We start from the raw sequence: 15702 nt of genomic DNA, 5'->3' as shown, positions 1-15702 counted from the left end.
GCATACCCCGTTCACAGGCTCACCCGTCTCCAATGAGCTCCTGAGGGAAGGGACATCTCTTCTCAAATCCTCAGTGTGTGGCACACTTACGTGAGAAATGTTTACGAATGAATGAATGACCAACTGAGTCACAGACTGTATCCTCTGAACTGGGCTTGTTGTTCAATAAATATTTAAATTAATTAACTGATTGATTGACTAAGGTAATAGTTTTCAAATTTTTTAAAGCAGTAGAACCCCTCTTATAAACTAAATATTACAAGGGATCCTAGTACATAAAACACATACAAGAACGAGTTCCTCTGGTTGAAGCCCCACCCTCCGCCCCCCTGCCTCACCCACCGCAGGAGTCCTTCAGGACCCTGAGGCCCCCCAGCCTTTCACAGCAATGAAGATGAAGGAGCTGCTGATGTAACTGACAACAGGGATGGATTTCACAGACACATGGCTAAGCAAAGAGGCCAGACACAAAAGGGCGGGTGCACAGTGTACGATTCCTTTTCTATACAGTTCAAAACCAGGCAGAACTAAGCAATGCGGATGCTAGCGGTGAGCAGCGGTTATCTTTGAGGGAGAAGGTAAGTTCTGGGAGCACAAAGGAAGCGTCCGGGGGGCTGGTGATGTTCTGGTTTCTGATCTGGAAGGTGGCCCACAGCTGTGCCTGCTTTGTGACAATCATCATGCTGTATGTACACTTACGATCGGTTCATCTTCCTGTAAGTATGTTACATTTTAAAAGTTTGTTGAAAAATAATTAAATAAAAATGTAAATTTCCTCGCGGTCCTCAGAGCCCCGCTGGAGAAGAACTGGCTTAGAAACACAAGGTTCTCTTGTACCGACGCACCCAGCCTCCACCACCAGAACCCTGGGCGACCTGTGAGCTCGCGGCAGGGGGACAGGTACTCACGAGGCTTTGATGAGCAGCCGCTCTCTCTCCTGGAGCTCCAGCTTCAGACTCTCTACTTCCACCTTGAGCTCGATGTTCTTCCAGACAAGATTAGGAAAGAAAAGAAACAGTGTGAAGCACAGGACATCCGAATGCCTATAGTGGGAAACCTGCTTTCAGCACGGACTGGCTCCGTGATGCTCATAATAGACGGATATTAGATTCAAACCCTCATTAGCCTCGGGGCACAGGGAAAAGGGAATTACTGAACACTGGTGGGCTCCAAAGAAGGCCCTGGATTTCTCAAGGCTTGGAACAATTATGTAAATTTTCCAAGCTTCTAAGAGCCAGAGCATTCAAACGTTCAGGCATAAATGTCATACAAGTGAGGCTGATTTAAAAATTGTTTGCCCTCCACCAGGCAAGTTTACAATCAATTCTGCAGCTTGCTTTTACCATTCCAAGGCAATTACTTCTGGTTGTTTGCAATCATGCATGTGGTGGTGTAGCAGTGGGAATGTGTTACAGCATCAAAAACATAAAACCGGGCTTCCCTGGTGGCGCAGTGGTTGAGAGTCCGCCTGCCAGTGCAGGGGACACGGGTTCGTGCCTCGGTCCGGGAGGATCCCACATGCTGCGGAGCCTGCACGTCTGGAGCCTGATCCCACGTGCTGCGGAGCCTGCACGTCTGGAGCCTGTGCTCCGCATACGAGAGAGGCCAAAACAGTGAGAGGCCCGCGTACCACAAAAAAAAAAAAAAAAAAAAAACAAAAAAAAACATAAAACCTGTGGATGGATGAGCAGGAAGCCACATCACTGCCTGTCTCATTTCAGTGTAAGATCTCAGGGTGCTCCCTTCCCAAAGAGCCGTGACCACATAGGGCCCGCTGTCTAGAGGGGACACCACAGTGTTCCCCAGCCGTCTTCCTCGTAAGTGACTGGAACAAAGGGAGACACACATGGTCCTGGGCTTGTAACTCACGTGAGAATCCAAAGACAGACTCTTTGGCACACGGGTCACAACATGAGGCAGCGGGGAGAGATCAGCTTCGCAAACCAGTCCACAGATGTACCCCAGACGGAATATTAGGTGAATTCATGCAGTAAAGAGGAAGGTCTGAGTGCGCAGCCTGCAGGGGACTGCTGTAAATCCAAGATTTCTCTACTCTTGCTCCTGCTTTATTTTAATACTTTATGCCAACTTTACATTTTATTCCATACTACATGTGTATTATTTTAAATAAAAATACCATTTCCGGTAAAATTTACAATCTCCGAGGACAGGTCTACCTCCTTTTAGCCAAGGAGCCCTGGGGGGAAGAGCACCCCTGACTGAGAAGTCAGCCAGAATGGAAAGACCACAGCCTTGGGACTAGACGGACCTGGCTTCAAATTCTGCCTCCACTCCTTCCCAGGAGGAAACTGTGGCAAGTCAGTGGATACTCGTTTATTTACTCATTCCTTCACCTCACAGACATACACCAACCCCTGTGACAGGCCAAGCACAGGCTAAGCACCAAGGCCACCACGGTAGACGAGGCAGACGCAGGCCCTGCCTTCCTGCTCACATCCAATATGAAAGTGCGAGTGCGAGCCTGTAACTGTCCTTAGAAACACAAGCCCAGGAGGTCAGAGAGCAGGTGTCTCCTTTTGGATCCCTCAAGTGTCACACGAAAAACATGAAGCCCACCTGACATGGTGGATTTGAGGACTGAATGAACTAACAAATGAGAAGAGGCTACGAGACAAGGCTCAGACTGTGTTATTTTTTTCACTGTCAAACAACAGGAACTAAAGAAGTCATCTCTGCAGCAGAACTTTTTCTAGAAGAAACTGATCTTGGCATAAAGGACACTGAGTGACAGTGCACAATGTCTTCAACTGTGGTTTTGTGAAAACTGCAGAAACACCCTTCAAAGAGAAGATTCCTGTTCCAGCTCTCTGAAGGGCAGAGAGCTTCTATATAACAGCTGATATCATGTTCTAAGTGCTTTGCTTTCTGATGAACCAATTGGCACCCCAGCCCAGCAAATTTAAAAGAATGGACTGCTAACAGGTCCACTAGACTTTTTTCTGCAAGCTCAATACTTCAAGTTATAAACTTATATACATGGCGACCATAATGTCTAAACCAAAAATCAAGACACCTTATAAGCATAAAATGGAATATCACTATAAAAAAGAATGAAGAAGCTCTTAAACCACTATTAAGGAAAGACATTCAAGATATTGTTAAGGAAAAATGCGAGGTGCAAAGCAGAACATGCTCGCATTTATGTGAAAAGGGGGTCTGTACACATGTACGTACACACACAGTGCTCGCTTGTGTACACATCAAATTTCTCTGCCTGAGGAATGAATGATATTGGTTAGATCCAGGGAATCTAGGAGACAAGGGTGGAAGAAAGTCTTTCCAGTGTATACCTTTTACGCTTTTTGATTTTGAACCATGTACACCTATCCAAAAAATTAAAATTTAAATAAAAGTGTAATTAAATCAAGTCATCTAGCCAAACAGTGGAAAAGAAGAGCTGAAACTGTGTAGTAGAATGAGGTAGGCAGACCCGGGCCCAAAACCCATCTCACACAGCAGCTATACGACAGGGAGCAAGTTGCTGATCTTCCCTGAGCTTCAGCTGCCTCTCCTGCAAGGTGAGGACCACCTCTGTTGTACAGGACTGTCTTGAGAATTAAAACAAGCTGCTGAATGCACAAATGCCCAGGACAGGTTCCCGACCAGGAGGAGGCAATTCACTTACTTTGATGTCCTAACACCCATATTCGTTCTGAGATACATGATAATCATACTTGCATACAAAATATTTTCGGTTACTGGGTTTTCTTTAAAATTCTGATTGCACCACCACTTCCTTCCAGAGAAGGGGAGACCCTCACTGTCCTTCTCTCCCACAATAAAGAAAGAGAAATCGTGTCTTGAGGGACAAGGGAGCTTTTCAATGGTTGAAAAGGCCCAGAAGTACAGTACAATCCCTCTTCAAGACAAGCCCATTTAAGTCCGTCCGCTAAAACTCAAGGAGAGTTCTTTTTCCTCCTTCAAAAGCTTCCACTGGTGCAAACTTCCGAATAGAAAAAATGGAAGAATTCTCAGGCCAAGGGCTAATCTCCTAGAGAAAGTCAAGAAACGGGCACTAAAATATTGTTTGTACTCATGTCTCTTCAAGAAAGCCAAGTTCTTCTTTCAACTTTCAGAACCAAGGTTTGTTTTCAGGCAGAGACCTCCAGGTCAAGACTTGAGATAGGAATAGACTCTTTCTTCTGACAGTGATAAGCAGGCACACCAGGAATACAGAAGAGTCAGATCACAGGAAAAATGACAAGCCTACCTTCGGGCCGCCCACGGAAGCCCCAAGAAGACAATGATGATCATTGTCAAGCGCTGACTGGGTGCTGAGGCTTTTCATCTGTCAACTCATTTTAATCCACACAAATAACCCCAAGACAGAGGGATTATCACTTAACTCTGGAAGCAAGCCCAGAGAGCTGAAGTGACTTGCCTACAGTTACACAAGTTAGTCAGTAACAATAGGATTCAATTCCAAAGACATTCTACCATTTCACTGTCTTTGTCTAAATTATAAATAATGAGAAAAAGGCAACTGAGATATGGTAAATCAGAATTCCCACTTTAAGAAGAGAGAAGGACTCCCTTAAAATTAATCTTGTATCGCCTTTTGCATAATATTAAGGTCATCCTATTATCTCTTCATGCTCCCTGTAATCAATTCAAATGAAGTGAAAGCAGTGCTCTCTACTCATGCCAACTCTGAGAACAAATATTAATCAAACTTCTGCTTAGAATGACTGTTAGAAAAGACACTGGGAATGGCGGCAAGAAGCAGGGCACTCACAGTTTTGTAGACGTGTTCAGTGGGGCCATCAAATTCCTGTTGCATCCTTTCCTCGAGGAAATAGATGCGGAGCTTTAGGTTGAAGTTTTCTTTCTTCAATTCAGTGATTTGCTAGAAAATAAGAACAGATGGGTCATCAAAAGTAAGATCTAAGGGACAATACCTGCATGAACCCCCATAGCTTCCAAGGCTACAAATGGAGTAAAAGCTTACCGTTGCTATAACTGTACTAACCCAGAAGTAAGAGCCAAACTCAGGACCATCTGAGCACTGAAATGAATGATGACTGAGTGGAGAGAGGATTCATGACTCCACACTGACAGTGAGTAAACAGGTAAAGAAAGAAAAGGAAAGGAAAAGGGGAAGCTCTTCTTTACAAAAGAGATCCAGTTAATAAATGTAGAAGAATAACAGGAAGAGAAAATCACCCTTATACAACTGCTATGGTAATAACTGACTCAGGCAGGAATCATCAATGCGTAAAGCGTCAGGTGAAAGAACACTGGAAGACACGATATTCCCACTGTCTCAAGACATCACCCCACAGATGGCTTGTTATTTACAAAAGGAGAGTATCTTCACAATTTAGAAACCTACTAGACACCACCCTAATCAAGAGAATATATTTAATACCACCTCCTGGTGGAACAAAATGACATCTCGTGCCTCCTGAACTAAGTCACTGAAAGTAAGCAATTGCATTTAAAATGTTAAAACACCTACAGTCTTTTTGTTTTTTCTTCTTGCACCTCACCATTTGCAGGATCTTAGTTCCCCGATCAGGGGTCAAACCCAGGCCCGGCAGTGAAAGCACCGAGTCCTAACCACTGAACCGCCAGGGAACTCCCAAAATGCCTACAACCTTTAACTTGCGTCTAATCAAGAGTTGTCAATCAAACAAATCCAAATTGAAAGACATTCTACAAACAACGGGCTTGGACTCTTCAAAAATTTTAATGACAATCTTAAGGCAAAAATGGCTGGGGGACTCTTTTAAATAAGTGGAAGTAATAGAGGCCTGACTACTAAGTACAGTGAAATCATATAGTGAATCTTGAAATTTTTTTAAGCTCTATGGAGATAACTGGGGGAATCTGAATAACAATTTTATATAAGGTAAGAGTATTACGATTTTGTAGGAGAATATCCTAAGTAAGAGATACATGCTGAAGTACTTAAGGGTGCTGTCACATGCCTGCAACTAGCTCTCTAATAAGTGGGGAGGGAGGGGAAAAAAAAGAGATAAAGCAGATGTAGCAAAATATTAATTGATAAATCTAGATGAAGAATATATGGTTGTTTGTTGTACTATTTTGCAACTTTTCCATAAGTTTAAGATTTGTTAAAATTAAAAGTTGGAAATTAAAAAAAAACAGATTAAGAAAACTAGTATTTACCAAGACCCTGCTATGTAAGAGACACTGAGCTTAGGTAATTTAAATACAATATCTGCACCCCTAAAACAACTCTGAGAGCAGATTACCCCCGCTATACACATGATCAAAAATCACATAGCCAGTGGAAAAGCTGAGATTCATATCCTGCTGTCTGGCTCTAGTGACTATGATGTGTCAAGTAAACCTCACTGCCTACAGAAAACACCTGATTGATTTGTAACATCCAGCAAGCTTTCTAAAGCAGGTTAACCTAACTCCAAGAACAGAAATTAGCATACACACTAAAGCTACTTATATGTTCACTTTTTTTTTTTTTTTTTTTTGCATTATGCGGGCCTCTCACTGTTGTGGCCTCTCCCGTTGCGAGGCACAGGCTCCAGACGCGCAGGCTCAGCGGCCATGGCTCACGGGCCCAGCCGCTCCACGGCATGTGGGATCTTCCTGGACCGGGCACGAACCTGTGTCCCCTGCATCGGCAGGTGGACTCTCAACCACTGCGCCACCAGGGAAGCCCTATGTTCACTTTTTTGATAATTTATTGAACCGTTCTCACGTGATTTAAACGTGCTCCTACATGTATGTTACAGTTCATTTTTCACATTTTTGAAAGTCAACAGTCCATGGTTATAAGTAAATTATGATATGGCCACTCAACAGAATCTTATGGAGCCACTGAAAAGAATAAGAGATCACTCTGTGTACTCAAAGGAAGTTATCAAGACACACTGTTAAACAAAAACACTATGGTATAGAATATTATATGTGGCAGGCTACCATTGTAAAAAGTAAGGGGAAGATATGCTTACTTGCTTGATATAAATGGTATGTATCTGGAAGTATATGCTATATAACCTTTTTACCTTTTGAATTTTTTTAGTATAAATTTCCTAACAAAAAATAACTTAAAAATAATATTAGATGAAGGCATCCTTTTTAAAGACTATTTGAACTGTGAAGAGACTGCTGATGATGTTGTATTAAACCCAGTGTGTCTGCCCCAGCCATAACTCATGCATCTGTTGTTCCCCTTCCATTCTCCAAGTCACTACTCCAGCTCAGTTCTCAAAGGCAAAGCAGAAAGATCAGGGGCTTTGGAGACAACACGAAGTTCAATCCTAACGCTTCTCATAGAGTAACCCTAGATTTGCTACCTTTCAGAGCCTCAGTTTCTTCACTTATAATATAGAGATAATACGCTTTTGTCAGTACTAAATGAAATAAAATACTGTATAGAGGATGCCTAAGACAGGGTCAACAAAAGGCACAAAGAATGAAGAATAAATTATATGATTTGATTATATCAAAATGTAAGACTTCTAACTACAAAAAGACTCATAAACATGGTTTAAAGTCAAGTGATTAAGATGTTGGCAAAATGCCAAGACATAGGGTGAACTGTCTTGAAATGAATGGCAAAATGAAGTCTCAGCAAAGAAACAGAAAACGTAGAAAAGAACCAAATAAAAATTTTAGAAATGGAAAATACAAAAACCAAATAAAAATGGACTGGATGGGCTCAACAAATGGTGATGACAGAATACTCAGTGAACTTGAAGACAGATCAACAAAAATTATCCAATATGAAAACAGGGGGGAAAAAACTTAGAAAAGAAAAAATTAAGAGAGCCTCAGGGTCCTCTGAGCCAATACCAAAAGGTCTTTCATCAGAGTCCCAGAAAAATAGGAGAAAATTAGGAGAGTGTAGTATAAAAAAAAAATTGAAGAAATACAACTTAGAACTTTCCAACTTTTGAAAAAGGCACAAAACATACAGACTAAAGAGGCTTATCAAACACCAAACAGGATAAGTTCAAAGAAATTCACATCTAGCAACCACTGAAAAATAAAGACAAAAAACATAAAACAAAAACAAACAAACAAAAACTCTTGAAAGCAGCCAGAGAAAAATGACACATTTATGAGGAACAAAGATTCAAATAACAGCAGATTTCTCAGTCAAAACCATAGAGGCCAGAGGGCAGTGGAACAATATTATTAAAATGCTGAAAGAAACTGTCATGCTAGAATTCTTAAGCAGTGAAGGTAAAATGAAGACATTCTCAAATGAAGGAGAACCAAGTGAATCCACTGCCAAAAGATCTGCTCTAAAAGAAATGCTAAAGGAAGTTCTTCAGACCAAAGGGAAGTGATACTACAGAGAGAGATGGAAACTTCAGAAATGAAGGAAGAAGGAAGAGAGAAGGAAGGAAGAGAAAAGCAAATGGTAGTAAATCAACTATACTTCAATTTTTAAAAAATGATAAATATCTAGATAACTATCTAGAAGAACAGTAGAAATGAAAACACCTCAAGTTCTTTAAAACATTTATGACAGTAAAGCAAAAGTTAAAACATAGTCTGGTGGTATTTTCAATGTTTTTGGATATAAAATATACTGGGGATAGGTGTGGCAATGTTTTTACATTTCACTTATGGTGAAATGAAAAGTTCCTATAATCTCTAAAGCAACCACTAAAAATTCTTTAATGTTTTAAAATAACCTATACAAAGAGATATGTTCAAAAACTCAATAGATAAATTTAGATGAAACAGTAAAATAATTCTAATAATCCAAAAGAAGATTTAAAACGGGAAACAGAAGAATCAAAAACAGAAGAAACAGGGCTTCCCTGGTGGCGTGGTGGTTGCGAGTCCGCCTGCCGATGCAGGGGACACAGGTTTGTGCCCCAGTCCGGGAAGATTCCCACATGCCACGGAGCGGCTGGCCCCGTGAGCCATGGCCGCTGAGCCTGTGCATCCGGAGCCTGTGCTCCGCGACGGGAGAGGCCACAACAGTGAGAGGCCCGCGTACCGCAAAAAAAAACAGAAGAAACAACAGAAAACAAGTAAGAAAATGGTGGGCCTAAATTAAAATACATTGATATATGTTAAATGTAAATGATATACACAACAATTAAAATACAGAGGTTATGAGAATGGATAAAAAACCCAAAGCTGTATACAAGAAACCCACTTCAAATATAATGATAGAGGTAGATTAAAAATAAAAGTTAGAAAAAGAGGTACCATGCAAACACTAATTAAAAGAAAGCTGGAATGGTTTTTCATATCTGAGAAAAGTATTCAGGCATAAAAGGGACATTACATAATAATGAAAAATAACAATCCTAATTGTGTATGTACCTAACATTACAGCCTCAAATTCATGAAGCAAAAACTGATAGAATTGAAAGGAGAAATGAACAAATCCACAATTATTGTTTGAGACATCAATACTCATCTCTCAAAGAAAAAATAGACCAAAAAAATAAACAAAATATAAAAATGCTGAGCAACACCATCAACCAACTAGATCTGATTTACACTTACAAAATACTCTAGGGATTCCCCTGGTGGCTCAGTGGTTAAGAATCCACCTGCCAACGCAGGGGACACAGGTTCAAGCCCTGGTCCAGGAAGATCCCACATGCTGCGGAGCAACTAAGCCCGTGCGCCACAACTACTGAGCCTGTGCTCCAGAGCGCATGAGCCACAGCTACTGAGCCCATGTGCCACAACTACTGAAGCCCGCACGCCTAGAGCCCGTGCTCCGCAACGAGAAGCCACCACAATGAGAAGCCCGCACACCGCAACAAAGAGTAGCCCCCACTCACCGCAACCAGAGAAAGCCCGTGCGCAGCAACAAAGACCCAACACAGCCAAAAATAAATAAATTTATAAAAATACTCTACCCAGCAACTCAAGTGAACGTGGAACAGTTCCCAAGATATCCTGGCTCATAAAACAAACCTTAACAAATTTAAAAGAACTAAAATCAAACTATATTCCCTGACCATAATGGACATAAACTAGGAATCAATAACAGAAAGAAAACTGGAAAATTCCCAAGTACTTAGAAATTAAATAGCACATTTCTAAACAATCCATGGGTAAAAGAGAAAAATCAAAAGATATTTTGAATAAATGAAAATGAAAATAAATCAAAATTTGTAGGATGCAGTTAGAGTAATATTTAGAGGGAAATTTATATTATTAAATACTTTGGAAAAGAAGAAATATATACCTATTATATATAAAGTAGATAACTAATAAGGACATACTGTATAGCACAGGGAACTCTACTCAATACTCTGTATTCCTATATGGGAAAAGAATCTAAAAGAGTGGATATATGTATATGTATAACTGATTCACTTTGCTGTACAGCGGAAACTAACCCAACATTGTAAATCAACTATACTCCAATAAAAATTTTTTTAAAAAGGAAGAAATATCTCAAATCAATAATCTAAGCTTCTATTTTAAGAAACCATGAAGAGAGCAAAATAAACCCAAAGCAAAAAGAATGAAGGATATAATAAACATAAGAGCAGAAATCAATGAAATGGAAAAGAGAAAAACAATAGGGAAAAATCAATTTAAAAAGGAGATATGGGGATATATGTATATGTAGAGCTGATTCATTTTGTTATAAAGCAGAAACTAACACACCACTGCAAAGCAATTATACTCCAATAAAGATGTTAAAAAAAAAAAAGATAGCTCTTTTCAAATGATCAATGAAACTCATACCTCTAGCAAGACTGGCAAAAAAAAAAAAGACATAAATTACCAATATCAAGAATGAAAGAGGAGTTATTATTACAGATCCCACAGTAATTAAAAGGATAATATGAAAATAATGCATACAAACCTATGCATGGAAATTGGAGAACTTAGATGAAATAACACAATTCCTTCAAAGGTACAAATTATCAAAATTCACCAAAGAAGAAATAAGAGAAACTGAATAGTCCTATAGCTACTTAAAAACTTAAAATTTGTAATAAAAAACCTTCCAAAAAAGAAAATTTCAAATCAAGATGATTTCAGTAGCAATTTCCACCAAATACCTAAATTTCTACCAATTTTACACAATCTCTTCCAGAAAATAGAAGATGAGGGAACTTTCCCACTTCATTTTGTCAGGGCAGCGTTACCCTCATAAAATCAGACCAAAATATTACAAGAAAACTACAGACTAAATCCTTCAGGAATGATAGACACAAAATACTCAACTAAATTTTAACGAGTTGGAAAAACATATTAACACATCATGAGTGGGATTTATCCCAGGAATGTAAGGTTACTTCAATATTCCAAAGTCAATCCATGTAATCCACCAAACTAAAAGACTAAAGAAGAAAAAATACATACGACCACATCAACAGAGGCAGGAAAAAGCATTTGACACTCAACAGCCTCTCAGGATAAAAATTCAGCAAACTAGGAATTAAAGGAAACTTCCTTTATCTGCTAAAGGATGTCTACAAAAAAACACACATCTACAAAAAACATATTTACTTAAAGATGAAGAATTGAATGTTATTCCCCTAACATCAAGAATAAGGAAAGGATATCGGTTCTCACAGTTCCTATTCAACACTGTATTTGAAGTCCCAGACAGCGCAGTAAGGCAAGGGAAGAAAACAAGGCATCCAGATTGGAAAGGAAGAAATAAAACAATCTTTATTTGTATATAATGACCATACATATTAAAAAATCCCAAGGAATCTACAAAAACAGCTCCCAGAATTCATTAAGTGAGTTTAGCAAAGTCAACTTGCAGATATCAATCATATTTCAATATACTAGCAATGAACAATCAGAAACTGAAAATTTTTTAAATACCATTTACAATATCTCCAAAAAGTGAAATTTTTAAGTATAAACCTAATAAGACATTATATATGCTTAAGAGCACAAAATGCTGATGAAATCAAGACCCTAAATAAGTGAGGAGACTTACTTACCAAATTCATGGATTGGAAACCTCAATATAATAAAGTTGTCAATTCTCTCCAAATTGATCTATAGATTTAACACAATCCCAATCAAAATCCCAAGAGTTCTTATAGATAAAGACATGCTGATCATGAAATTTATTTGGAACAGTAAAAGAGTTAGGTGAGTGAAAACAATTTTGAAAAAGAATCCAGTGAAACAGAATACAGAAATAGACCCATACAACTATGGCCAATTGATTTTTGACAAAGGTGCAAAGACAATTCAATAGAGAAAGGATAGTGTTTTCATTTTCAACACATGACATCGGAACAATCAAACATCTATTTACAAAAAAATGAACCCTGATCTATCATACTTTAAACAAGCATTAAGTCAAATTAGATCACAGATCTAAATGTAAAACGTAAAATTGTACCTGTAAGGCCAACTGGCCCGAGGCAGGGGAACACAATCAGATTCACAGGTTGCATCAGACCGAAATTCTCCGGACCACCCAGTTCCAGAAACTGCCCTGGAGACATTCCGGACCACCCAGTTCCAGGAACTGACCTGGGGACTTTGAACCCAGCCCAGCCTTCCCGCCTTTCGAGGGGCGGGGCTAACGGTCCCCCAGGATACCCGAAAAGATCACCAAATAAGGAATACCCTGCGCCCTCCCAGATTCACCACACCCCTTTCCCTTCTTCCCCTATAAAATCTTGCCCAACCCTCGCCGGGGTGCGACTTCTAGCCCCCTTTCTCTCAGACCAGTGAACCTCGCCCGGGAGTGCTCCCTAATAAAGCTCACTTGAAGCTTTCCTCTGTTTCGTGGTGCCGTTTGTTAAGATTCGACCTTACAGTACCTTTCAGAAGAACACACAGGGAAAAATCTTCGGGACCTACAGCGAGGCAGAGTTCTTAGCTATAATATGATGCATAAAAAACTTTTTTTAAAATCAATAAACTGAGCTTCATCAAAATCTAAATAAAACGTTTGCTTTGGAAAAGCACAGTGTTAAGAGAATGAAAAGACAAGCTACACAGAGAGAAAATATTTGCAAATCACAAATCCAAGACAGGAACTGCATCTAGAATACATAAATAACTCCCAAGATGTAATTGTTAGAAAACAACTCAATTAAAAGAAAAACAAAAAACAGGCAAAAGATTTGAAAAGAAACTTCACAGGAGAAGATATACAGATGACAAATAAGCACAAGAAAAGATCTTTAACATCTTCAGCCATTAGGAAAAAGCAAATTAAAACTACAATGAGATACCACTACACAGCTATTAGAATGACTTAAAAAAAATTTTTTTAATTAACAATACCAAATGCTGATAAAGATGTGGAACAAATGGAATTCTCATACTCTGCTGATGGGAATGCAAAATAGCACAATCACTCTGGAGGACAGTTTAGCGGTTTCTTACCAAAAAAAAAAAAACTACACTTACCATATGACTCAGCAATCCCAGTCCTAGGTATTTTCCCTAGAGAAACAAAAACCTATGTCCACACAAAAAAAACTTACACAGGAATGTTTACTGTAGCTTTATTAATAACCACCAAAACATGGAAAGAACCTGAATGTTCTTCAAAGGGTGAATGAATAAAGTGTACATCCATATGATGGAAAAATATTCAACTACAGTGATAAACGACAACATGAATGAACTTCAAAGATATTATGGTGAGGAAAAGAAGCTAGCCTCAAAGATTACATACTGTATGCTTCCATTTATATCATATCTGGAAAAAGCAAAATTATAGGGACTAAGAACAGAGGATTAGCTGCCAGAGGTCTGGGGTGAACAGTCTGACCACAAAGAGGCAACACATGGGCATTTTTTGGCATTACGGAACATTCTGATTGTGGTTGACAGTCACATGAGCCTAAAGCCGTATACACCTATACCAAAAAAATTAAAAATAAATAAATATATATTTTTTCGATTATGACGAAAGTTACAAGGGACTATACATATGTCAAAACTCAGCCAACACTTAGGGCTTCCCTGGTGGTGCAGTGGTTGAGAGTCCGCCTGCCGATGCAGGGGACGCGGGTTCGTGCCCCGGTCCGGGAAGATCCCACATACCGCGGCTGGGCCCGTGAGCCATGGCCGCTGAGCCTGCACGTCCAGAGCCTGTGCTCCGCAACGGGAGAGGCCACAACAGTGAGAGGCCCGCGTACCACAAAAAAAATAATAAAATAAATTTAAAAAATTAAACTTGTGAGTTTTATTTCATGTAAATTATATCTCAATAAAGTTGATTTTAAAATAAGTAAAATAAAATATAGCAAAATATTAATAGCCATACTTGAATGCCAATACATCACCATAAACATACGTTCATTGGCATTTTTCTTCAGCATTTTAAAAAATAATTGGTAATAGTATGTAATACTCTTTCTAAAAAACTTTTTAATACTTTTATGACTGATAAAAGAAAGAGATTAACATATTCTACATTAAGTATATTTCAAACTCTCTGCCCCTGGCCCCTTGTTAACACTTAAGGTTTCAATTTTGTGGCTAAGAAGAACAGCGCAAGAAACAATTGGTAGGTTCGTTAAAGCCTCCTTTTAAATGTTTTAAGGAAACAGCACATAAAACATTCATTCAAACAAAAAAGTCTACCCCGCCAGATGCTTCCTATAAAGAGAAACCTTATTCTATTACTCGGCTACCAATAAATTATTTATGGAGTGGGCTTAGAATGCCCACATTGTGCGCACTGCTAGAATTCTTAGCAACACTTGAAAGAATATTTGTCCTATTTATAGGTAAAGAAGTTGTTGTGGTTTTTTTTAATGAGAGGAAGGTAAATAAGCCTTCAGAAGGTCACTGCAAATGCCAGACAAGCCCAAATGAATACAATGAAATACAGGCAACATCTTTTCTGCAACAACGTCAGCCTCATTTCTCTGCTTAATACCACTGCCCTCATGAAGTTTTCTCTGACTACCCCATCAGGCTGTACTGGGGTCCTTCTAAATGTTGCCACACACCCTCTAATTCCTTTATCATGGCAACTATCACACTGCATTGTACCAGTTGGGTTATTTGCCTTTCTACCCAATCCATCTCTAAGAGATGGGGAACCATATCTTTGTGTGTATTCTAGTCTAAAACATAAGAGATGGTCGCTAAATACCCAATGGCCGGATGAATGGACACATTTAAGAATTTCTTGAAGGCAAAGTGAGGCAAGGAGAGATCCATAGGCTTCAGAGTCAGACAAATCTGGTTAACATCACTCCATTGCTTTTTTTCTATCACTCTTGGAATAAAGCTTCCTGCTGTGGCCCCAGGGTTGTGTGATCTGGCTCCGCTATCGGCCTCGGGTAGAGCCCTCACCCTCACCACAACGCTCCAGCCTCCCTGGCCTCCCTCCTGGTCCTCACATAAGCCACCCTGTCTGCCTGCACAGCTCTTCCTGCAGCACTTCCCGGGGTGGCTCAGTCTCAGCCTTTCCATCTCAGCTCAAATGTCAGCACCTCAGAGACGCCCTTCCTAGTCACCTGCTCTAAAGCAGACCTGTCTCCACCACCTCCACCAAGTTACTCTCTAACACAGACCTCTTGTCTTCTTGCTAGAGGTTGTCACGATCTGTATTCATACTATTTATTTACACGTGTGTTATTTACTATCATGCTTGTCATATGAATATAATCCACTTCTAGAGGGCAGGGACCTTATTATCTATCTGCTCATGGCTATTTCCCCTGAGATTTTAGCACAGTGTCTGGAAAACAGCAGACATTTGTTGAATTTGTTGACATTCAACATTTGTTGAACAAATGAACAAATTAATGA

The 15702-nt window shown here is 39.6% G+C and overlaps 1 protein-coding gene across 1 annotated transcript in view; it reads right to left on the bottom strand.

Moving 5' to 3' along the window:
- Positions 1–15702, bottom strand: part of CDK5RAP2 (CDK5 regulatory subunit associated protein 2) — a 182320-nt gene that overhangs the window by 145506 nt on the left and 21112 nt on the right. Inside the window, exons 4-5 of the mRNA XM_060154500.1 lie at positions 4757–4867; positions 909–985 (exon numbers count right to left, since the gene is read on the bottom strand). Of these exons, the coding sequence (XP_060010483.1) occupies positions 909–985; positions 4757–4867 (188 nt within the window). The remainder of the gene's footprint in view (positions 1–908; positions 986–4756; positions 4868–15702) is intronic.

Source organism: Lagenorhynchus albirostris, chromosome 7, assembly GCF_949774975.1.
Source record: "Lagenorhynchus albirostris chromosome 7, mLagAlb1.1, whole genome shotgun sequence".
Classification (NCBI taxonomy): Eukaryota; Metazoa; Chordata; class Mammalia; order Artiodactyla; family Delphinidae; genus Lagenorhynchus; species Lagenorhynchus albirostris.
The sequence above is the reverse complement of the archived record's forward strand: the minus strand, read 5'-3'. Positions and strand labels throughout refer to the sequence as shown.